Below are 25,606 nucleotides of genomic sequence, written 5' to 3'. Positions count from 1 at the left end.
AATAAAATAAAATAAAATAAAATAAAATAAAATAAAATAAAATAAAATACTGCTACTGGAGCCCAGGTGAAATTGGAAAGCACACATTTTCTAAAGCAAAGGCATCTGCCAAAGACTTCGGGACAATTTTTGAGTGGAAGAAATCAACTTTGAAAGGCTGGCATTTCTGGGGCATTGTGATGGAGAGGCAAGGTTGCATAAACATGTCCCCCCCAAACTTGGAACACATGATTACTAAGATGAAGACAGGCCGAACACTTCATTCTTAGAGAATGTTTTTATCTGTACTGCAAGTTGTCTGTTCCCAAGGCTGAGAAGGGTAGTTGTGGAAACGCTAGCTAAATGGACAGATGTTTCCTTTGTCACCCGATGCCAGGTGCTATAGCTTGTATGTGACTCCCCCGAGCACACGGGAGGTGGGACTTGCTAAGAGGTGAACAGGTCAAAGGGACTCTGCCCCTGTGAATGAATTAATGACATTATCGTGGGTGTGGGTTAGTAACTGTGAGGGAGGACTGGATATGAAAGCAAACTTCTCTCCACCCCCCCCCCCCCCCGCCGTTTGCCTTTCAGCCTTCTTCCCTGGTAGGATGCAGCATAAAAGCCCTTTCTCCGTGCCAGCTACCGGCTCTTAGATTTCTCAGCTTTGGGAACCATGAGCCAACTACATCCCCGTCCTTTATAAATTATTCAGGTATTCCGGCATAGCAGCAGCAGCAGCAGCAAACAGACCAGGACCCCAAGGAACGCACAGGTCAAAATCCAGTCCCATTTGTAACTGCTGACAAGGCTTGGGGAGTGGGTGACAGCGCATGTTCTCCACCCTGATCATGGCCCCCACTGGTTGGATTTCTGTGGCTGTGATAAATACCATGACCTCCTTGGGGAGGAAAGGGTTTATTTCATCTTCAGAGCTTAAAGTCCATCATGAAGGGAAGTCAGGGGAGGAACTCCAGGCAAGAACTGATGAGGAAGCCATGGAGGAACACTGCTTACTGGCTCGCCCTCCATACCTTGCTCAGCCTGTTTTATTATATCCAGAACCACATGCCCAAGGGTGGCATTGTCCACAGTAGGCTGGGCCCTCCTACTGGTCTCCAGGACATGAAGAGTTTGAGTACGCAAAGTGTGTGTCGGGTATGGGCTTTCTGAACTGCTGTCCTGCCATGAGCTCCATCTCACAGCCTAACTGACCACGCAAACGTCCTTCTCCTCCTGAGCCCTGGCAATGCTGTTCAGCAAAGCAAGGACGCTTCAGGTTCTTTCCTACACCCAAGGAGTCACCTTTACCTTGTACTGAAGCTGGACGCCTGCTTAATAACTGCAGTTGAGTGGGAGAGCAGATGCAGGCACTGTCTCTCTCTGGCATCTGTCTGAGTTCTCTTTCTATTGTGGTGGGAAAGCACCATGACCAAGGAAACACAGAGAAGACAGGGTTTATCTTATCCTTTTGGAGAGATAAGATCATCACCGTCATTGCGGGGAAGCTGGCGGTAGTTAAGTATGGCAATGGGAGCAGCAAGCTAAGAGTTCACATCTTTTGGGGTTTGTTTTTGTTTTCAGGAGAGGTTTTATCTGTGTAACAGACCTAGCTGTCCTGGAACTAGCTGGACCAGGCTGGCCTCGAACTCACAGAGATCTGCCTGCCTCTGCCTCCTGAGTCTGGGATTAAAGGCGCGCGCCACCACCGGCTGGCAGGAGTTCACATTTAAACTCTAAGCAGGAAGCAGAAAGCATGAACTGGGGTTGCTGGGAGGCTTTAAAACTTCAAAGCTCACCCCAGGTGACATTCTTCCAAGTAAGGCCACAACTCCTAAGCCTCTTTAAACATCATCACTGGCTGGCGACCAAGTATCTAAATGCCTGAGGATATGGCGATGTCTCATTCAAACCACAACAATTTCTAAATAGCTGAGGTGCCATGCTGTGCTGCATCATGTAATAACCAGACAGGACCTTCCTTCCCCGCCTTTACCGAGTGGCTAGCATTTTGCCATTTCATCAGCCCCAAAGGAATTCCCATCTCTTGGCTTTCTGAGTACAATTCCATTATTGGCTTTCTGAATCATAGCTCCCTTTCTTCATGATTTGTGACCTCATTCACTAGACCACATTCCTGAATGAAAAATGAGGTTCCCTCAGCCTCCATAAAAGTCCCTGTTCAGCCTTGACCCTCACAAGGACAGGGTCATCCTGCAAGTACAGCTAACATCACAAGAAGCAAAGAGTGCTATCCTGAGAACCGCAGGGACCCCCAGCTAACCCAAGCAATAAGGTGGCTCAGCCTGCCTTAGACCCAACCCCAGCAGTAGCACAGCTAGGGCCACATCTCTGGAAGGTTCCCATGTCAGTAAGCACCATGAGTGAGACATTTAAAGCAGTTTCTAGACATACCCACTCACTGTGACATTCCAGTGGTGCATTCTCATACCACAGAAACAATACAAAAGATATGGGTGGCCTCTACTTCGCCTTAACTGCATGGCACGCCACTTGAAATGATTAAGGTTATAAGTGCCGCTGCTCCTTCAGGAGTCCAGGTACCTGGAGGGAGTCTCCCTTTCAGTTTCCTTGAATTCCAAGTCACTGCGCTGTCAACATCCTCTGTGGAACATGCAGAGAATTCTAGACACTCTGTTCTCTCAGCAAAGGCGTGGAATCTGAAAGGCGAAAGGTGTTCTGTATTAGGCACATGCCCACCAATACTTCCGTCCATTTGCTGTCTTTGATGCTCCGAATCTTGGTTTTGTTTGTTTTGTTTTCTCGGGATTGGGTCTCACTATGTTGCCCTGAAATTCTAGGCTCAAGCAACCCTCCTGCCTCCATCTCCCAAGTAGCCGGGACTAAGGTATACAATGCCACACCCAATTGCAAGCCTCTTTAGACCTTCCTGTTCTCTGATTTCCCTACACCTTGTCTTGTCAACTTTCACGATCAAAGCCAGGCAGAAAGATGGCTCAGTTCAGTTTGTTGGGCAAGCCTGGGGACCTGGGTTCGGATCCCCAGCTTATAAAGCCCACATAGAATGCCCGGGTTGGAGCATACATCTATGATCTCAATACTGATGAGATATAGACAGACGATTCCCGGAGCTTGCTGGCCAGCCAGCTTAACTGAATCAGCAAGCTTCAAGTTCATTGAAAAACCCTGTCTCCGAAGATAAGGTGGCAAGTGACCAGGAAAAATGCCCAGCATTGACTCTGGCCTCCATATACAGCTGCGTGCACATGCACAAGAATGGTTTGTGACTTTTAGCGGTGATGTGGCTTCTCTTTGTATTAATTAGCCCAACCCAATGACATTTCTTGACGCTAGGAAAATGATAGTTTGTGTTATTTTGTCTCTGTGATATTAACATAGCTTCGATGGCCCAGGCATCAAATGGGGGACCCCACTAGCAGCCAGTAGCACCGACTGGCTCAACACTGAAAGCTGGGGGTACAGCCGACCTTGACTAATTTGCCTATTGCTGAAGTGGCCTCAGTCAAGCGTAACTCAGCAAACACATAGTGCCCCAGGTTTTGAGCTTAAGAGCTTATGAAAAGAATTCCTGTGTGGGCAAGTTTTGGGGGCCTGCCAGCTCCGAGTGTGGTCCAAGGAACAGCGGCAGTGTCGCCTGGGAGCTGGTGAGAGATCTGTTATGCTGCTGAGTCAGCACACGGCTTTAACGAGATCCCCAGAGGATTGGTCTGCACGTCGAAGCTTGCAGCGGCTGGTGTAGCACAACTCGATGAGCCTGTCTCTCCCTCCCCCTTCTGTACAGCTGGATCACAGGCCCTCACGTACACCAGTGAGCTACATCCTCAGCCCTGAAACTGCTTACTGGAACCCAGAAAGTCAGTGATAAGACACTAGCTTCTGATTCCCAAAGGTGATCTCTGACTCTCGGGAGATGCTCAGAGATCCGCTTGTCACTGCTCATTCAACTCAGGGATTCCTGCTGCTGCCGAACCACTTGGAGTGGACAGATGGGCAAACAGAAGTGGAAGCCGTCTCAGGGCCTCCTGGATTGCGGAAAGACTATCATTTTCCTAGAGTTTCGGGTGAGACTCGCACAGTGACTTGGTGGCAGTGAACAAGACGGCCTCATTCCTGTGACTCTGAGGTCCCTGAAGCCGGGGCACCCAGCCTTGCTATGCCTGCCTTCTGTAGGCACTTTGCTGAGCAGAAAGAGCCAGCTTTCTTCCTTTGGTGACCACCTGATAGGTCAAGGGGTGTGTGTGTGTGTGTGTGTGTGTGTGTGTGTGTGTGTGTGTGTGTGTGTGGTGAGGGGGAGGAGCAGCCTGTCCTGGCAAACCCTGAACCCAGAGTGCCAAGGCCTTGGATGACTAGAACTTTCTACTCTCTAATCTATTCTCCAGACGAGAAAAGGGAACAGGGCAGACGTTCTAATCTCTCATGGGAAAGAGACACAATTGTGAAAGGCTCTTTGGAGAGTCCTTCTATATCACAGCACCCACACCCACGCTGATGGCTCCACACTAACACAGCCTTAGACACTAGGGAGGTGAGGATCAGAGTCCAGTTGGAGAGCTCATGGCCTAGGCAGCCAGCGAGCTAAACCCAGAAACACATGCGGTTTTCAGTTGGATATTCACTGCCCTCTAGCTGGGCCCAGGAGCCCAGAGCACAAAGGAACGGCAGAAGGCATGGTGTGTCTGAGCCCGTGCTACAACAGGCAGATGTGCTAAGGGTTGTGCGCTGGGCTCCTTTGTGAGGGTCCAGAGCAGGCAGAGGATGGTGCGCCCCCCGCACCATTTCATGCAAATCCTCCACCCTGCAAGAGACGGTCTAAAAATGCAACAGATGAATCAGTGCTGCCTGTGGCATGTTGTTCCCCAGGCGCTGAACCTCCTGGAGAAAGTTCCCTGGGAACAAGGACAAGCCAGAGAGGGAATCCTGCCAGCTGTCTTTCTCTCTACCCTGGAGAGAGTGGATGAGGAGCCTCTTTTGTGTATTTAGGGATACTTAAGATCCGAGGGTCAAAGCCCTGTGCCTGGTGATTTCAAAGTGGTTGAAGAGTTTCCAGAGTGGTGAGTTCAGATTCTCATAGGTCTTGCTGCACATGACGAGTCCTGACCCTCTTCAGACATGGAAAATCGGGGTTCCTGGAGCTGTGGGCGAGGACAGCCTTTCCACCAACTCTATTAGCCAGAATGGTGGGTGAAAAGATGTATTTCCGACTTGCCTTTGGTGTCAATAAGGGCTAAGTCCAGGCCTCGATATCACTAATAATTTCCTCTTATTTAACATACAATAACCTGTATGTTTAAAAAAAAAAGATTGGCTAATGTGAAGAACTGCAGTGAGCTATGGATGCAGAGCTACCTCCAATCATCCCTGTCTGGCACTGAGGTGACAACTGTCCTGAGCATGAGACTCTGTAACCTCCAGACAGTACTTCCTATCTCTAGGGATTAACTGACTAGGGCGGGGAGCAACTCTCCAGTCGTAAAGACTCCAAGACATCAGAACAAAAGAACTGGATTGCTGTATGATAAAGGAAAGGGTACAGGAGCCTTGGGGACTGTGCACAGGGGCACACTGAGTATGCCTCTAGATTGTAAGTGGGCCACTCACGCTCAGGCCCTCTTGAGTCCATTTTCGGCCTACCTGCTGTGGGTCTTGGAGCTCAGATCTTTTAGGAAAGCTACAGTTCCTTCTCTTCTGGCATTGAAGGACACTGTGCAGACTGGATATGGGATCTCCAAAACCCTCTGGAGAAGACACTCCTGAGAATCCTCCGGAATATCCCCCACCACGAAGTAGTAAATGGCTTCGATCTGCAAGACAGAGGCACCGATGACAATGCTTATCGACCCGCCATATACCCCAGACTTGTGCTATGCTCATCAGCAACACATTTCCTAATTGCTGCAAAAAAAGAGAGGACAGACGAATAGAAGCTATGGTCAGTGTCCCGTGATGACATTAAGACATAAGGCCAGCAAGCCATTCAAGGCCTCCTGACAACAGCCATGGAGCAGTGGGATAATGCTTCTGCACACTGTAAAGATTTGTCACTTGTATTGATTTAGTAAAGTGCTGATTAGCCAGTAGCCAGGGGCAGGAAGCATAGGATGAGCAATCATACTAAGAGAATTCTGGGAAGAGGAAAGGCAGAGAGCAGATGCCAGCCAGACACAGAGGAAACAAGATGAGAATGCTGCACTGAGCAAAGGTACCAAGCCACGTGGCTAAACATAGACAAGAATTATGGGTTAATTTCGGTTGTAAGAGCCAGTTAATAATAAGCCTAAGCTAACAGGTCAAACAGTTTATAATTAATAGAAGCCTCTGTATGTTTCTTTCGGACTGAACGGCTGCGGGACCAGGCAGGAAAGAAACTTCTGTCTACATTGTCTACATTCTGTGTTTGTGCGGTGTGTGTGGTGTGTTGTGTGTCTGTGTGGTGGTGATGGTATATGTGTATGTGTGTAATGTTACCATGTGGTGGTTATAGTGCGTGTGGTCCTGGGAATGCTAAGGTCCCATGGTCCTTAGGTGCTGCACAAAGAATATAGTTGGCAGATTTGGAGAAAGGCTGCCTCAGGCCTATAGTTACATAGACAGATAGGCAAGGCTGTTTTCAAGAAACAGAAAGTTTTGGCCCAGACAGCTGCTGAGGGCAGGGAGCGCAGTATTATCGACTTCCCCGGGTAGTGCAGAATAATGCAGCACAAACTCATCCATTGTCAGTCTGAGGTGGGATGCAGATGAGAGAGTATATTCCCAGTTGGTTCATCCTCTGCTCTCTCACACTAGGGAAACACACACCTGGGGAGATGAGGCCATCCTCATTCCATGCTGCTGGTTAGGAGAAGGGTGTGCCCACCTGGCTCTGCTCTACACAGCCGTGCCAGAGCACAATGCCCAGTGGACAATCCAAGTCAGAAGCAATACACACACAAGCACACCCACATACCACACTCACACATACCCCCACACCAGACCCCACACCACACACACACGCACTGAATATACTGCACACACACCCCACAACACACACATATACATAATTAACACATATACCACTTATCACACGTACACCAAACACAACACACGCACTACATACCACCCCTGACACACATACCATACCACACAGACACACACCTCACCCCTATATACACCATACCCCCATCATACAACATAGTACATATACACCAAACCCCCATACAAACAGACACACCACACCACACATACACACCATACCCCATAGACACATACCACACCACACATAATACACACACACAAAAACCATACTACAGATACACCACACGCACTATAACCACCACATGGTAACATTACACACATACACATATACCATCACCACCACACAGACACACAACACACCACACACACTGCACAAACACAGACTGTAATACACCTTTATATGTTGGTGTACATTAATTATACAAAATACCGGATTCCTTTACATTGTTTCCATATATCTCCTGGTGTATATAGTCTGATTACTTCTACCCTCTCTGTTACCCTCTCTTATCTCCCCTCTTGTTCCTTGTCCCCTTCCTACTGTAGATTGGATGCGAAATGTTTTCCCCACTGACTCATTTGTTTCAACACTCGGTCCCCAGCTGGAGACACGGTTTTGAAAAGTTCTAGAAACCTTAAGAAGTGGAGCCTTGCTGAGGCTAGTGGGTCACTGGAGGCAGGCTTTGAGGTGTCATGGTTCCGTTCCGCTCCCTGTCTGCTCTCTATTTCCTGACTACTATAAAGCATGTCACAGTCCTGCCCCCATGCTTTCCCTGTAGTGACGGACAGTAGCCCTTCTTAAACTGCAAGCCGAATAGCCCCTTCTTTTGTTGAGCATTCTGTCACAGCAATGAGAAAAGTAATAGACACACCTCTTCTGCGTGCACCTGCCCCAGTTTGAGCACCTGTGAGAGAAAACACACAAGACTCATCTTAAGGAAAATGACTTACTTCCTTGACCACAGTGACATGTCTGTCCATCTTAATCCAGGGATTCTGGGAGATGCACATCTTACCAAAAATAAGTCTTCTTGGCATAACCCAGGGATAGCCCACAAAAGGGACCCATGAGCTGTGTCCTCAGTAGCAACCCACTAGATCTTCTCCTGACATGAATGCATGAACTCAGGCAAGTGACCTATCTTTAGGTCAAAATGAGACAATGCAACTTATCCTCGTGGCTTGGTTTTCTGAGCTTTGGGGATCAACACTAATGTGTGTATGTATATCTTACAGAAATCTCTGAAAGTGCCAGTCAAAGCAAGCCAGGAATATACACCATCTGAGCCTGTCTCTCAAAATCACCTTGAGTGATCACTTCCACATAGAACTGGGCAGAGGCTTCCACAACCACACTGCGAGGGTGAGAAGCAGGCAGCCTAGAGCCCATGACTTATTTATGCTTTAATCTTAACCCTTTAAAAGCTGAAGCTAGTCAATGAATATTTCCCCCTTAACTTTGAACCTGGTAGAGGGGATAAGACTCATGATTGGCTGTCCAGTTGGTTAGGAGCCTCGGTCTGCAGCACAACGAGCAGACTTGGTGTCTGAGGAGGCGAGAAGAACAGGGGTAGCCAAGGACACAGGGTGGGAGTTAAATGACCAGAGTGAGAACCTGGACCAGACTACCTCAGCCACCACCTCCTCTAGCAGGCATAGAAAAGCCCCACCCCCTCCCATAGTGCTCCCTCTCCAGTCTGCCAACACTGGCTCCCAGAGTTTTACAGGAAGTACCTGCTAGGAAGTGGAGCCGAATGAATGCTGTAAATCTCCTCCCACCAGCCATCTAGCAGGCAGAAGAAAACAATCTAAGAAACAGCACTCCATCGAGTGTTAAGCTGACTGAATTGCTTTGTTTTGTTTTTCCAGCGAACTCCTCCCAGGCCATTCCTCTTCCTAGTGTGACGCAGGCCTTGCGCCAGGTGTACAGATGAGGCACGGTTGCTCACAAGCGTTTCCCAGCTGCCTCTGTGCCCAAATTTAATGTAGGAATAGCCTCTCATAGGCACCTGTAATGACACATGGCCCGAGTACAAGGAACAGACAGAGTACCTTCTAGGGTCTGTGAGAGTGAAAGGGAGATGAGGACCTAGAGATGCAGAGGGCTGCGCCAGCAGTCTCTGCCAGGATGCTTCACTGCTGCTGGCAATGGCCCAAGCAATGGGGACTCTCAAGCAGAGATGTTTTCCTCTTGAGACATCATTGAGCGGAAACCCTGCCTTTACTGCACTGAGGAGTGAGCCAAAATCTCCTGCAATTCTTTCACAAAAAATAAAAGGATAAGCGGGGGAGATGGTTCAGCCCTTAAAGGGCTTGCAGCTCAAGTAGGAGGACCTGAATTCGATCTCCAGCACGCTTGCAAAAGTCAGACTCAGTGCTGAGTGCCTATAATCACAGTGCTTCGGGTACAAAAATGGGGGGCCCATAGGGTTCACTGGGCAGATAGTCTGGTCAGTCATAGAGCTCCAAGTCCAATCACAGACCCTGTCTCCAAAAGCAGAAGAAGAAGATACGTGACATCTGAAGACCTCAGGCCTTCATAGAAATGTACACAGGTGCGTATCACCTGCACACACACACACGATTTGGATGGCACCTTTAGGTCCTGTTTCAGTGTGGATCATTACATGGCAACCGGCATTCTGCCCAGACAAAGAGACCTCGGCATCTATCTTCCTGACATCAGCTTTGGAAGAAAGAAAAGAAAGACACAGACAGGGAGCAGCTGCTTCTACTCCAGCTACCCTCTCTGCCACCTGTCCAAGCCAGCTCTCATCCCAAAGCCCTGGGCATAAAAATCTTCCCTCCTCAAGAAGCACAAGCAGCCCAAAGCCCAGCAAGGAGGCTGGCAAAGACTGCCTCTCTCTTCATAACACTGCAGCGTTTAAACCATCCCCATACACGGGGCTCCAACTCCCGGTCCTCCCCATTTCTCTGACATTTCCTTCTTTGGGCCACTTTGATTCTCTGATTCCCTTTATGGTGATGACTCCTCCTTATAGTCAGTATTGGGGTCAGTTCTAGACCCCTCCTCACACCCCACTGGACCGTCACTATCTGCCCTTCCAGGTCTTAAGGTCTATGTTCAGCTCATCACCACCCATGTCTCTTGTTTCTTCAACTGAAAAACAAAACAAAACAAAGCCAAAAACCTCGGTTCTATGCGATGTGTTTAGGACCAGAACCCCTTGGAACTATACTCAGCCCCCAAACTCAACCTTGATAGTATTTTCTTTTCATTCCTTCACTGACCAATAAACATTTCAGCAGCCCTGAGTAGGCATCAGGGACATAATAGAAAAATTTTACACCTGTCCAGACTGCTCTGAGGAAACAAATGAGTTGTCAGTTTTACAGACTGATGGTTTGGCAATCAGCAGGGCAGGCCCCTCATAGGACTGGGGGATTCTATCTTTAATTGACTCACTTAGTCTCCCTGTGAATATGATTAAAAAACCCCCAACTCCAAATGTGTGCCTATCAGGTACATGAAAGGCAAATTGACATAAACAGAAATTAGAAAGTCAGGCATCGTGCAGGGCAGATGGCCTTCTGGAAACATAAAGGAAACTCCTCAGACAGATTTCATGGGCAACCAAGGCAGGCCGAAGAGCCCTTTCTTTCCAAAGACCCTGTGTGCTCTATGTCTGCAGGTTTCCAGGGCCCACTGGTACCGCAGAAACCGTGTGCTGACCAGAACAGCTGGGCTCTCAGGACCCCCAGTCCTCACCTGCCTGGTGTTTCCTCAATAGCTCACAGGCTGCCCGTCCCACAAACCAGATCCTTCTGCACAAGATACCCAGACTTAAATTGTGCCCTGCCATTGCTAGTGTTGACGACATGGTTTAAACAGACCCTCACGCTCTGCCTGGGCTCCTCTTAGACCCCAAGACCCGTGCTCAGTCCTCTCTTCTTGTCTGTTCTTCTGGTTACTAAGCCCAGTACTGAACGAGACCAATGGTCTCCTCCACAGATGGGCCTCACATAATACAGGCTTCCATGTTAATTTTTGGATATTAACGTTTATGAGTTTCAGGGCCCGTGGATGGAGGAAGACAATCCAAAGTAGGTTGTCATCAGTAGGAAAAGCCTAGGTGGTAGAGTCATTATTCCAAAAGTAGCTTGACATTTTCGTCTTTTTTATTCCTAGCAGACTACATGCATGAATTGAAACTGTGGGATGGTCACAAGGGGCATGAAGCAGAGGAGTGGACCTTGAGGGGACCCAACCTACCCCACCATGCACATGCATACTGGTTTTCACTCTTACACAACACAGAGCATGGCACTTTCTAATACACAAGACAGCAGTGCTTACTAGGGTTCTTCTTGAGATCACCCACAGGTAGAGACTCTTGATAAAGGATGTCTGTGGTTTGTATACGTTTTGTGCTTGCTTTAGGCCATGGGTTGAATGTGGTGGTCAGTACCTGCGGGCACCTTTCTCGGGTCTTCTTCTATAAGGACGCCGCTGGCACTCACTGGGCTGTTCGTATTTTTTAAAGTAGGAATGAACCCAGGAGAAACAAAGGAGGAAATCAAGGTAATCTGGAGGCTGGAGTCATACCAGATGGCCAGAGTCAAAAGTGATCAATACAGTCAAGTCCACAAAGGAAGTGCATGCTCATGGGTGTACACACACACACGTACACACAGGCGTGCATGCATGCACACACACACACGTGCGTACGTGCGTCCATGCATGCACACACACACACACATATACACAAATATACACATGCGTGCATGCATGCACACACACACATACACAAACATACACATGCGTGCATGTATGCACACACACACACATACACAAACATACATACACATGCGTGCATGCGCACATACCCACATACACACACACGCACATCCAAAGCCTGGGAAACATTCCATTTCGAATGCTTATTAAGATCCAGACGCTTGGAATTTTGCAGATGTCAAAACAGACTGGAAGGGCCAAAGAACAAAGTGATTCGGATTTGGTTCTTCTTTAATGGAAAACATGTGTTCAGCAGGCTCTGCGAGGGGGGAAAATGTGTTCCCAATTTCAAACCATCACCTTAGTGCTGATAAACATGGGCTGGTGGCCAAGGAAGGAGTGCCAGCATTTGTTTGTTTGTTTGTTGATTTGTAAAGAAAGGACTCCCAGATGCAGCTACATAAAGACTGAGACCTACAGAGAGCCCTGCCTTCCAGAAGACAGGAAGCAAGTATTTAGCATCTATATCTCAAAGGCAAGCAGACCTCCACCTCCCACTCCGGAGGAGCTGAAGCTGGCTAAGGAATTCCTCCCAGCCAGAGAAATCCCTTGCCCTTATCTCACCCTCTTCAAGGTGCCATCACCAGAGCAACTCAAAGAAACACGCCTTGCGCCTGAAAGAGATGCCAGACACTACCACCTCTTACTTGCTTGTCTCAGGAGAAGTTTTATTATCAAAGGTCCCAATCAAAAACCATACGTCAGGATATCAGAATATGTCATAGGTGCTGTCTTGGTTTCATTACTGTCGCTGAGATATAGATATCTTGACAAAGATCAACATAGATGGGAAAGTCATTTACTTGAGCTCACAGTCCCTGGTTACAGTCCATCACCGCAAGGAAGTCAGGGTGACAGAGCTTGAAGTAGCTGGTCACAGGACATCCACAGTAAGAGCAGAGAGGAATGAAATGCATGCATGCTTGCTCGCTTGTGCTCAGCTAGACTTCTCCACTCTTACATAGTTCAGGCCTCCCTGCTTAGGCACCCGTGCTGCCCACAGTGGGCTGGGTCTTCCCGTAGCTATGAAGACAATCCCACACAGACATGCCCACAAGTCCAGCCCAAGGTAGACAACTCCTCATTGAGATTCCCTACTCAGGTGGTTCTGTGTTGTGTCAAGTGGATAACTACAGCCAACCGTCATATGGGGCTCATCAGCTTAGATATACATAATAGATCCGTTCGTGAAGAGAAGGAACTGAGAAAGATCCAGAACCTGGGTGCTGGGGAAACCCTATTTCCTTGTTCTCAGGATTCTGTGAGAAGTCTCCCAAGCTCTCTCCATGTCTTATAAGATAGGGATTCATTTCTCTAACCAGCAGGAGGGCAACAATAGAGCTAATACGTTACAGAGGCATGGCATGGCCATCACTAAAGCTTATAGTCTGATTCCTATCTGAACCCTGGAACCTGCTTCTAGACCAGTGAGGGTCCAGGGGTGAACAGGATTACGCTCTGGGGACCATGCTGGTTAGTTTTCTCAACTTGTCACCATCTGGAATCAGCTGGAAAGAACTCCTCAGTGAAGGATTATCCAGACCAGGTTGACCTGTGGGAATGTGTGTGTGTGGGGGGGGGTGTGATTACATTAATTGATATAGGAAGACCCAGGCAAAAATGAACAGCGTTGTTCCCCAGGTTTGGGTCCTGGACTGTACAAAAGAGAAAGAGAGCTGAGAGTTGGTTCTCTCTCTCTCTGCCCTTGACTGTGGGTGCAATGTAACCAACTCCCTCAAACTCCCGTGGCTGTGGCAACCCACCTATGACAACTGTACCCTGGAATCGTGAGCAGAAATAAACCATTTACACCATGTCTTCCCCAAATTGTTTGTGGCTGGGGTATCATAGCAACTGGACAGGAACCTGAGGCAGGTACTCTCAGTGATGGTGCTAGGAGACCCAGATGAACAGTGGGAAGACATAGAGTATGCAGTTAAGTTTGGTGACCTGGGCTGCCCATGGATTCCCACTTACAGTTTCATCTTTCCCAGCTTCCCGCAGAGCATCCAGGCAGCTAACCTCTCCCACAGCCACTGGCTCAAAAGCCATTTTCTCCACCCAGCTGATGGCGGCAGCTATGGCGTCTTCGGTCACAGAGGTAGCACACTCCTGCCATTTCACTGGCTCTCCAGAAACCCTGAAAGGAATCATGGGTAGCAGTCACCAGGCCGTGATTAATGCTACTACGGAAGTGTCGGCCTTTGGTATCAACCAAAAGTTACCTCAGTGAGAAAGAAAACCAAACTGTCAGGCCCCTGAAGGTTAGCGTGAAAATGCATGAGCCAGTTCAGGCACTTCCGTCTTGTTCAGGAAAGTGTGCTGAGTGTAATGCGCGATTTCAAAGCGCTATGACCTCCCTCGGGCATAAGGACCAGGAGACCCGACTGGAGTGACATGGGAGCAAACAAAAAGGTGCAAGTGCTTTCAAGAGACTATGAGAGTGGCCGAGGAGGTGGCCAGTCGGTAAGATGCCTGTTGGGTAGGCATGAGAACCAAAGTTTGCTTCTTTAGCACCCACATCAAAAGGCTGCACCCACATCAAACACTGCAATCCCAAAAGTGGAGAGGCAGAGACAGGAGGATCCCCGGGGCCCGCTGACCATACAGTCCAGCCAACCGATGAGCTCCAGCTTCCATGGAAGATGTCTCAAACGGGGGAAAGAAATACAGTGAAGAGTGACTGAAAAAGGCAGCTCTCGCCTCCACACGTCTGCACACACATGCATGCACACAAGGTAGCGGCATATCCACACACCAACACTAGGAGAAAATAGTTTCATAATCATGAAGGATTATGAAACTATCTTCTCTCAATCGCAAATTCATAGCAACTTACAGTATTATGGTTTACAAGTTGGTAGCGACTTATTGTTCTAAAGTCTATTCCCAGTGGCATTGTTCTCATGATCCTGGCAGTCTTACCATCTCTGCTTTCTGCATCCACAATAGTGCAGGCTTTAAAATCCTGAGAACATTTGTTTAAACCGTTTATTTAGGGCTTAGAAATGACTGAAGGGCATCCTCACCTCAGTAAGAGGAACCATTTGAATTTCTCTGTGTTTATAACGTTAAGTAAATTGACTTGACTGTTGCCAATGCCCCATCGTCACAGGGAGTGCTGCCTCCTACCTGTGTCCCCTTGCTGGGGCTCCTCTGGGTTGAGAGGTCTGACTGAGTGGCACATACACCATGGTAAAGAGTCTGAGAAAGGAAAGGTTTTGTGCACATCAAAACTCCGTAACACACCTGGGTCAAAAGTCAAGCCCCACCCACAAAGGTGTCCTCTATTTAGATAACAGTACATTAGTCAATAGAGAACTCAGGTAGGCACATTTCCCTCCGCCCACTCATCCAGATGTTTCTTGTCAAGGAGATGCAGCCACTGATGTGGCTGAGGAGTTAGTACTGCGACCCACATTCCTGTGGCTCCAAGAATCCATAAATAATCAATCATGAAAACTCTAAAATAAGTGAAATTCTAGAAAGGCAACCACCTGTTGTTCTAATGAAAGGGGTTTAACTCATAAGAGAGGTCAATGTGTGTCACAGACTCAGTCTGGAAAAGAGAGCCAAAGTTGTGGCCTTTAATCGTGTTATCCAACCTAAAATGGGACTCACACCTACAGAACATACACACATATATGCATACATAATATGAATATGTAATTCATATTCTCATATTTTGACCTGCCAGTGGACTGAAGAAAAGCAAGCTTCTAAATCTCTCTCCACATGAAACCTAAGGTGCCCTGAGAAAAGCAGACAGAAGTTCCCTAGGATTCATTATTCATCATGGGTTTTCTGCTGAAATTGTATATTCTGCAGAATTATGATAATCCTCCTCCCTTGCCATCAGGCTAACTCTGTTAGCGCTGCTCCTTAACTCTGAATATGTGCGAGTCGGTATGAGGTTTCACGGAGACCACTGTTTCCCCTGGGAACTCACCAGATGATGTTGAACTTGGTAATGAGAGCCACCTGCTCCTGGAGGACCATTGTCAGCGCATCCTGGCACAGATTGAGCTCCTCCATCAAAATGTCACTGAAATCCAGTACTATGGTGATGCTCTGTTCCAAGATGACACCAAAAATCTGCCGGCTCCTGCTGGTAAGCCAGTCCATCCGCTGCTTATAGCTCTCCACGGCCTGTGTTAAATGCTCCACAAACTGGTGGATCAGCTCTGACTTCGCTGTCAGCTGAAGGAAAACGCGAATGAAAACAATCAAAAACAACGCGGACAGTAGCCAAAGAAACAGTTAGAACCGCAATCACGGTAACGCAGCTGGAGCCACGCGTCTAGAAGGGTTCTGTAGGTGTCCTTCAAACCCCACAGGACCCAGGAAGATTCCAGTCTCTCGGAAAGATAACGTGATCTCTTCAAACTATAGTTGGGGGAGGGGGGCGGAGAAGAGCTTTCAGGGGTTTTATCATATATATATATATATATCACCAGAAAACGGCCAGAGGCACTTTGAAAACTGAGTAGAAGAAAGAAAAATCAGCCAAGACAGATTTTTTTTTAAAGTCTCACTAAGAAGTTTTTCTGTGTAAGACACTGCAAACTATTTCTGCAAGCATCTCCAATTCCTTGTAAAAACAGCAGCAGCTCAGTTACTCATTCTAAAGATTGTAACTTGTCGCTCTGTCCTCTCCCTCCCACACCAACCTCGCCTGGACCTGGCTCACCCAGTTACAGCTGCCACTGATACCTTCGGGATGCCCCCAAAGGAGACAGACTAGCCGGCAACTTCCTGTGTGTACACACCTCCTTCAAGGAGGCCCGGCAAGCAGACCTAGCACAATCTGCAGGGCCTTTTAGAGAGCAGAGGCAGACGAGAGAAAAGAAGAACGAAAAATTTGTGGCCTGTGCTATGAGAAACCAAAGTTTACAAGATCTGGTAAAGTCTTTTCCGTACCCAGTCTGCATCTCTCTAAGTCGCCCATTGAGCTCGCGCCTCAAGGGCCAGCACCATTTTTCTGCCGCAACTTGGTCTAGAGACTTCGCGCATGCTCAACAAGTGCTCTTCCACTGAGCCACGCCCCCAGCCCCCTGATACGTCTCCTTGCTTGTTTCAAGACCTCATCAGTTTCTGGAACCCACGTTGTGAGACCGTGTTGTGTAATATTTCCTCCACTGTGGAGGAAACTTGATAACCGAGCTGTAGGGACGCAGCTTTGCTCATCACCCGTGCTTGGTACATTGGGCTTTTCCCATGATGTGGTTGCCATTGAGACCCTCACGCTCCTTTGAGTAACCCCTACAAATCCACTGGTTCACTAAACTAGACGAAGATGGAACCCTTTCTTTGGTCTGTAATGGGTACCCTATCTGAGATTAAACGTGTTTGTTCGCGTCTTTTAAGAAAAGTCACAGCACAGAGAGATCTCAGGGGTTGTGGCGGTGGATTTATGTGTACGAAGACATCTGTTCTACTGTTCTGTGGTGATTTTAGTGTGGACCAGTTAAAAACGGCTCTAGTGGGCCAAACTCAGAAGAGCAATTTTAAAATACTAAATACAAGCCGGGCGGTGGTGGCACACGCCTTTAATCCCTGCACTCGGGAGGCAGAGGCAGGCGGATCTCTGGGAGTTCGAGACCAGCCTAGTCTACAAGAGCTAGTTCCAGGACAGGCTCCAAAACCACAGAGAAACCCTGTCTTGAAAAACCAAAAAAAAAAAAAAAAAAAATACTAAATACAGTCAGCCCTCCCTAACCATTGGGTCAATATTCTCAGATTCAAGCAACCTAGGGTAGAAAATATTTTTAAAAATGAACTGCATGGATGCTGACAATGGACAGGCTTGACAACATCTGTAATTAGCCAAAATCCAAGCAGTTTAGTACTCCTGTGAGGGAATTTCTTGATTGGACCATTTAAGATAGGAAGATCCGCCCTAAATCTGGGCCACACCTTCTGGTAACCACCCACATGAGAGGACCCTGAGAGAGGCTTTTGTTTTTGCCTACTGGCCACTCACTCTCAACTGCGAGTTCATCTATCCTGTCGGTGAGGCGCTCCTTTGCTGGGGTCACAACCTACTTCTTCAGGATCCCAATGTAGACTAAAGACCAGCAGTTCCTAGGAATCCTCCGGGACTCCAGCACCTGACAGGGACTGCTGAGACATCTCGTCTCACGGACGAAACAACTACAACTTCTTAGCCTTTCCATCTGGAGGTGGTCATTGTTGACAAGATGAACCTCAGTCTGTGAGCCACTGTAATAAGTCCCCTTTTAATAGATAGGTTCTTTCTATGATCCTATTTCTTCAGACAGTCGTGACTAACCGGGGGGGTCCCGGAAGGGTCTCTGTGGACTCCAACGGATGACTGTATTAGGGCACAACAGTCCTGATGACGCACAGATGTCCCTTGACATTTGTGAACATCTACTTCTGTACAAGACCGTGAACTCCAGTTGTGGGTCCTGGTGTGATATGTGTGGACTCAGCTCCACCTGCCAACACTGTCCCTAGTCCTGTGTCGGGTGACTGCAGAGAATACTGTCATAGTGTCTCTTCTTCACTCTCCTTTTCAAAGTAAGATGAAGAGCTGGTAAGTAATCAAGAGCTGATCATCCGTTTCTGATCAAGAGCTTCCTGCTCTTGGCCTTTCTTACAGGTGCAAGATGGAATCTCAGAGTTGTTTGGATTTGCATTTCTCTGATGACTAAGGATGTTAAACATTTCCTTAAGTGTCTTTCAGCCATTTTAGATTCCTCTGTTGAGAGTTCCCTGTTTAGGTCTGTACTCCATTTTTTTTTATTGGATTATTTCTTCTTTTGTGACCAATTTCTTGAGTTCTTTGGAGATCAGACCTCTGTCTGATGTGGGGTTCCCCTGCTGCTTAACCACAACTTCATCATTCTGCCCGTGTCCAAAGAAAACCAGAAGCCAGAATCTCCTTAACCCCTGGGATTTTTGTTTTGTTTGTATGTGTGTGTGTGTGTTTGTTTTGTTTTTTCAAGACAGCATTTCTATGTATAGCCTTGGCTATCCTAGGACTTGCTCTGTAGACCAGGCTGAACTCAGAGATCCACCTGCCTCTGCCTCCATAGTTCTAGGATTAAAGGTGTGCACCACCCCCCGCAGGGATCTTTTGTGACTCAGGCCTCTTTCCAGGAGACCTGATCAATGAGAGAACTCTGACTTACGTTGTACAGCCTGCCATCTTCTGCTGTGTAGAACTGTGGGAAGAGGCCATCAGCATACCGAGAAGTCACGAGTCTCCTCAAAGAAGTCACATAATCTGTATTTTCAGAAAGTCAAGGCGATAAATCAGCAAAGCTTCTCGTGTTGACTTTCGAAATTTTTCTCAGTAATTTTTAATCTTGTTATTCTGTCCCAAGTCATAAAGCCTTTGCAAGAACTAGGACCAATATAAGTGTAGAATCTTTGAAATCATGAATGAGTAGGGAGGAAGAATGGGCTCCACTTTGTGGTTCTTTTGTTGTGGGGTATTCACCAGAGGAGACTGCTCAGGCATGGGTTTAAGCCAATAGAAAGTCTTTATTGCCCTGCCTGCAGCTACACTAGGTGCCCAGGATCCCAGAATAGCCCTGAGACTTTCTCAAGATGGGCTTTTAAACATGATAATCATGTCCTAGGTTGACATACCTCAGTTAGCAAGAACAGTTGGCCAGAGGCAGAGCCATAGAAGCCAAAAAGCAAGGCTAGTACATTTAGAGACTTTCCCAGAACTATATGGACTTTGATGGAGTAGATCATTGTTTTTATTTTTGGCAGGTGGGGCTGTCTACACTCTGAGTTTTACAGCCCAAATGACATTTCCACTATGATGTCCATTTAAGATCTTGGGAACCTACTAATGTTTGGGGCCCTGTTACATTTTTATCTAGAACAATTAAGGCCGAGTTCAAAATCACAACATAAAAATTGTGCTTAATGCCTGAAATTTTACTGAAGGTTTGGACTTAATTTACAAAACTTGAAAAAAAAATCACCAGGCATGGGTAACTCATTCTTTTAATTCTAACACTTGGGAGTTGGAAGTAGGAGAATGAGGACTTCAAAGCCAATCTGGCATAAATACATATTAGCCTGTGTCAATAAACCAAAAGTGGGGGCATACACATGCACACCTATAAGCACACAGGAGCATGTACACTCCACACGCACACCACAATACACACACATACAAATGAACATTTCAAAATGAAAGGTTGTTTCTTCGATTGGCCAAAAATAATGAGTAAATGTAAAACTTCAACTTAGGTACTACCTACTGCTTGAGTCTTGATTCATGACTTAGTGAAATGAAGTGAGCAAGTCATTGATCCGGGAGAGCCAAACATGGTGTCAGAACCACAGCATCTGGCCGAGGCTTGAGAGATGTAGGTCTATGGAAGGCTCAGTAGCTGAATGGAATGCACACTGAGGTCTGTGTCAAATAACTACTGGATTATTTGCTCAGCTGTGCAAACACCAAGCTGCATGCACTAACTGGCACCCACTGTGTGTCAGGAGCCGTGCACACTGGATGGGAGTATGGTGTTGCCTAAAATGCCTTTCTATACACTTCACAAAATTGCCAGTAGACCACAGAGCCTCTCAGGATGGACTATGATGGTGGAGGAAGATGAGGCAAGGCTTCTCAGAGACATCTTTATAATAATGATGATGTGGCTAAAGTTGTTGATGTTCAACCCCAGAGATGGCGTTCTTGGCTCTGGTACTGCCCTTGCCCTGACTTAGGGAGTCTCTTATCTCTGCCTCCTCATTACTAGGATTGCAGGTGTGTGCTGCTACACTGGCCTTCTATGTGGGTGCTGAGGATCCAAACCCAGGAATGCACAGAGCTCTGAAGAGGGAGGAAAAACCCTTTTTAGAAAGGAAGAAAGAATCTAAGCCTTGGGCTTGCTTGCGCCTAGAGGAGCCATCGCTGGAGGCTCTGTTCTGCCTGCACCAGAAGGAGCATTCAATAGAGCCACAGCCCTCAACTACACCAAATGGAGGAAGAGGGACCATCTGGAGACAGGTTCCACCTATACCAACTGGAAGAAGAGATGGGTAGACAACAAGGTAAGAATATACTCAACAACATAAAGTGCAATACAGCACCCCCGGAAACCAGTGGTTCTACAGCAGCAAAGCCTGAATGACCATCTCAACACAGATGAAGTGGAAGAAAACAGCAAGTTAAAAATAACTTTATGAAGATGATTTCCTTAAAGAGGAAATGAAAAATTCCCTTAAAGAAGTGGCTGGAAAGACAAACAAAAAATTAGAAGAAATCAACAAATCCCTTAAAGAAAACAAAGATAAAGGAATCAAACAGATGAAGGAAATGATTCAAGACTTGAAAACTGAAATAGAGGCAATAAAGAAAACACAAACTGAGAGAAATCTGGAAATGGAAAATTTGGGTAAATGATCAGGGACCACAAATGCAAGCATAAACAACAGAATACAAGAGATGGAAGAGAGAATCTCAGATGTTGAAGATATGATAGAGGAAATAGATTCATTGGTCAAAGAAAATGTTAAATCCAAACAAACGCTTAGCACAAAATGTCCAGGAAATCTGGGATGCCATGAAAAGACCAAACCTATGAAAAATAAGGATAAGAGAAGGAAAAGAAGCCCAGCTCAAAGACACAGAAAATATATTCAACAAAATCATACAGAAAAATTTTCCCAACCTAAAGAAGAACGTGCCTATGAAAGTACAAGAAGCTTACAAAACATCAAATAGACTAGACCAAAAGAAAGTTCCCTCGCCACATAATAATCAAAACACCAAATAAACATACAGAATAAAAAATATTAAGAGCTAAAAAGGAAAAAGGCCAAGTAACATATAAAGACAGACCTATCAGAATTATACCTGACTTTCTCAACACTGAAAGCCAGAAGGTCCTGGACAGGCATTGGGCAGACACTGAGAAACCATGGATGCCAGTCCAGACTACAATACCCAGCAAAACTTTCAATCACCATAGACAGAGAAAACAAGATATTCCATGACAAAACAGATTTAAACAATACCTATCCACAAATCCAGCTGTACAGAAAAGTACTAGAAGGGAAACTCCAACCCAAGTAAGTCAGCTACATCCACCAAAACATGGGCAATTGATGACCTCACAGAAGCAAATCTCAAAGAGAAAGACCCATGCAATACCAACAACAACAGCAACAACAAAAATAACAGGAACTAGCAATCAGTAGTCAAAATATCCCTTAATATAAATGGACTCAACTCACCTATAAAAACACACAGGCTAACAGATTGGACACAAAAAAAAAAAAGAATTCATCCTTCTGCTGCATACAAGAAACACACCTCAACCCAAAGACATTGCCTCAAAGTAAAGGATTGGGAAAAGATTTTCCAATCAAATGAAAACAAGAAACAAGTTGGTGTAGCTATCCTAATATCCAACAAAATAGACTTCAAACTAAAATCAATCAAAAGACATAAAGAAGGACATTTTATGTTTATCACAGGAAAAGTCCATCAAGAGGAAATCTCAACTGTGAATATCTATGCCCCAAGTACAACGGCACCCACATTTGTAAAAGAAACATCACTAAAGCTTAAATCACACAGTAAGTCCCACACCCTAATAGTGGTAGACTTCAACACCCCACTCTCAACAATACACAGGTCTGCCAGACAGAAACTCAACAGAGAAATAAAGGAACTAACAGACGTTATGACTCAAATGGAACATTCTACCCAAACAAAAAAGAATATCCCTTCTTCTTAGCACCTCACGGAACCTTTCAAAAATTGAACACATACTCGGGTAACAAAGAAAACCTCAACAGATAAAAAAAAATGAAATAAACCCATGTATCTTATTGGATCACCATGGCATAAAGTTAGAATTCAACACCAACACTAGTTTCAGAAAGACCACAAACACATAGAAATTGAGCAATGCTCAACTGAATCACCACTGGGTCAAGGAAAGAATAAAGAAAGAAATTAAGGACTACCTAAAACTGAATGAAAATGACCACACAACATACCAAACTTGTAGGACACAATGAAAGTAGTGTTATGAGGAAAGTTCATAGCAATAAATGCCTACATAAAGAAGCTGGAAAAATCCCACACTTGTGAATTAACAGAACACATGAAAGCTCTAGAATAAAAGGAAGCAAACTCACCCAGAAGGAGTAAATGACAGGAAATAATAAAATTAAGGGCTGAAATCAATAAAAATAGAAACAAAAGGGCTGGAGAGATGGCTCAGAGGTTAAGAGCACTGACTGCTCTTCCAGAGGTCCTGAGTTCAATTCCCAGCAACCACATGGTGGCTCACAACCATCTGTAGTGAGATCTGGTGTCCTCTTCTGGCCCACAAGCATACAGACAGACAGAACACTGTATACATAATAAATAAATAAATCTTAAAAAAATAGAAACAAAGAACACAATACAAAGAATCAATGAAACAAAGAGTTGGTTCTTCGAGGAAATCAAGAAGATTGACAAACCTTTATCCAAACTAACCAAAAGGCAGAGAGAGAATATCCAAATTAACAAAATCAGAAATGAAAGGGAGCATAATAGACAATGAGGAAATCCAGAGAAGAGTCAGGTCATACTTCAAAAACCTGTACTCCACAAAATTGGAAAATTTAAAGGAAATGTTCAATTTTCGGAATAAGTGCCACAATTAAATCAAGACCAGATAAACAAATTAAATAGACCTATAACCCATAAGGAAATAGAAACAGTAACCAAAATCCTCCCACCAAAAAAATCCCAGGGTCAGATGCTTTCATCCCTGAATTCTACTAGAATTTCAAAAAAGAACCTAATACCTATACTCTTCAAATTGTTCCACACAACAGAAACAGAAGAAACACTGCCAAACTTTTTAAAGAGACTACAGTTACCGTAATCCCCAAACCATACAAAGACACAACTAAGAAAGAGAATTACAGACCAATCTCACTCATGAACATTGATGCAAAAATGCTTAATAAAATACTGGCAAGCTGAATCCAAGAACTTGTCAGAAAAATCATCCACCATGATCAAGTAGTCTTCATCCCAGAAACACCGGGATGGTTCAACATATCAAATTCTGTCAAACTGAAGAAAAAAAAAAAGCACACACGATCATCTCATTAGATGCTGGAAAAGCCTTTGACAAAATTCAATGTTCCTTCATGATAAAGGTCTTGGAAAGATCAGGGATACAAGGAACATACCTAAACAAAATGAAGGCAATATACAGCAAGACAAGAGCCAATTTCAAATTAAATGGAGAGAAAAATCAAAGCAATTCAGCTAAAATCAAGAACAAGACAAGACTGTCCACCCTTTCCATATCTATTCAAAGTCCTAGCTAGAGCAATATGACAACAAAAGGAGATCAAGGGGATACAAATTGGAAAGGATGAAGTCACACTTTCACTATTTGCTGATGATATGATAGTATACATAACTGATCCCAAAAGTTCTATCATGGAACCACTATAGCTGAAAAACACCTTCAGTAACGTGGCAGGATACAAAATTAACTCAAAATAATATCAGTAGCCCTCCTTTACACAGATAATAAATGGGCTGAGAAAGAAATCAGAGAAACATCACCCTCACAATAGCCACAAATATCTTGGAGTAACTTTAACAAAACAAGTGGAAGACCTTTGTGAAAAGAACTTTAAATCTTTGAAGAACAAAATTGAAGAGGATATGAGATAATGGAAAAATCTTCCATAATCATGAATTCATAGGATTAACATAGTAAAAATGGCAATCTTACCAAAAGCAATCTACAGATTCAATGCAATACCCATCAAAATCCCAGCACAATTCTTCTCAAATCTCAAAAGAACAATACTAAATTTCCTATGGAAAAACAAAAAACCCAGGATAGCCAAAACAACCCTGTACAATACAGGAACATCTGGAGGCGTGACTTAAGCTCTATTATAGAGCCACAATAATGAAAACAGCTTAGTACTGATTGGCATAAAAACAGACAGGTGGACCAAGGGAATCAAATTGAAGAACTGATATTAACCCACACACCTATGAACACCTGAATTTTACAGAGAAGCTAAAAATATAAAATATAAAAAAGAAAGCATCTTCAAAAAATAGTGCTGGTATAACTGGATATCAACATGTAGAAAAATGCAAATAGATCTTATCTATCGCCATGCACAAAACTCAAGTCCAAATGGATCAAAGATCTCAACATAAAGCCAACCACAGGTTCAATGTGGTGCAAACCTTTAATCCCAGTCCTCGAGAGGAATATAAAACAGGAGGAGACAGCTCTCACACAGTCTCATTCTGAGATTCCCGGAGGCAGGATCACCATTTCAGACTGAGGTAGAGGTAAGATACAGTGGGCTGGCTGTTTGGCTTTTTTGACCTTCAGATTGAACCCTAATATCTGTCTCTGGAATTTTAATTGTGTTACAAATGGCAGCCAATGTGGGGCAACTACATCCACATAAAACCTGAGGAAGCCTGGAAAGGAATTCTAGACACAAAAGAACAGAGTCAAGCATAGCTTCTTGGTAGCAGCATTTTCTTGGGTGGTCTCTGTTTGCTAGGGACAAGCAGAGATGTGGCTCCATTAAGAAAGGCTTCCTGACTCAGGGTTAGCAGCAAAAATTGCATGATGGCTCTTTGAAGAGGTAGACCACCAAAAACTTAAATGGTGTTTATGAACAGCCTGCAGCATCCTTCTTGGTGGTGGCAGGGACCTAGAAACTCCAGTGTTGCAATAAACATGGCTCCTGCCAGTATCTCTGCCATAAAGTTAGACTCCCAAGAAACCAAGGAATGGGGCAGAGCCAGCCGCCAAAGCCACCGCTTTAATTCTAGCCACTTAGCTTGTGCTCAGAAAAGGA

At 45.5% G+C, this 25,606-nt stretch overlaps 1 protein-coding gene across 1 annotated transcript in view; it reads right to left on the bottom strand.

The window, feature by feature from the left end:
- Vwa3b (von Willebrand factor A domain containing 3B) overlaps positions 1-25,606 on the bottom strand; it is a 175,432-nt gene that overhangs the window by 136,666 nt on the left and 13,160 nt on the right. The window contains exons 3-7 of the mRNA XM_026785438.1: positions 18,910-19,004; positions 15,702-15,952; positions 13,730-13,892; positions 5,614-5,783; positions 2,545-2,660 (exon numbers count right to left, since the gene is read on the bottom strand). Of these exons, the coding sequence (XP_026641239.1) occupies positions 2,545-2,660; positions 5,614-5,783; positions 13,730-13,892; positions 15,702-15,952; positions 18,910-19,004 (795 nt within the window). The remainder of the gene's footprint in view (positions 1-2,544; positions 2,661-5,613; positions 5,784-13,729; positions 13,893-15,701; positions 15,953-18,909; positions 19,005-25,606) is intronic.

Source organism: Microtus ochrogaster, linkage group LG2 (assembly GCF_000317375.1).
Source record: "Microtus ochrogaster isolate Prairie Vole_2 linkage group LG2, MicOch1.0, whole genome shotgun sequence".
Taxonomy (NCBI): Eukaryota; Metazoa; Chordata; class Mammalia; order Rodentia; family Cricetidae; genus Microtus; species Microtus ochrogaster.
The sequence above is the reverse complement of the archived record's forward strand: the minus strand, read 5'-3'. Positions and strand labels throughout refer to the sequence as shown.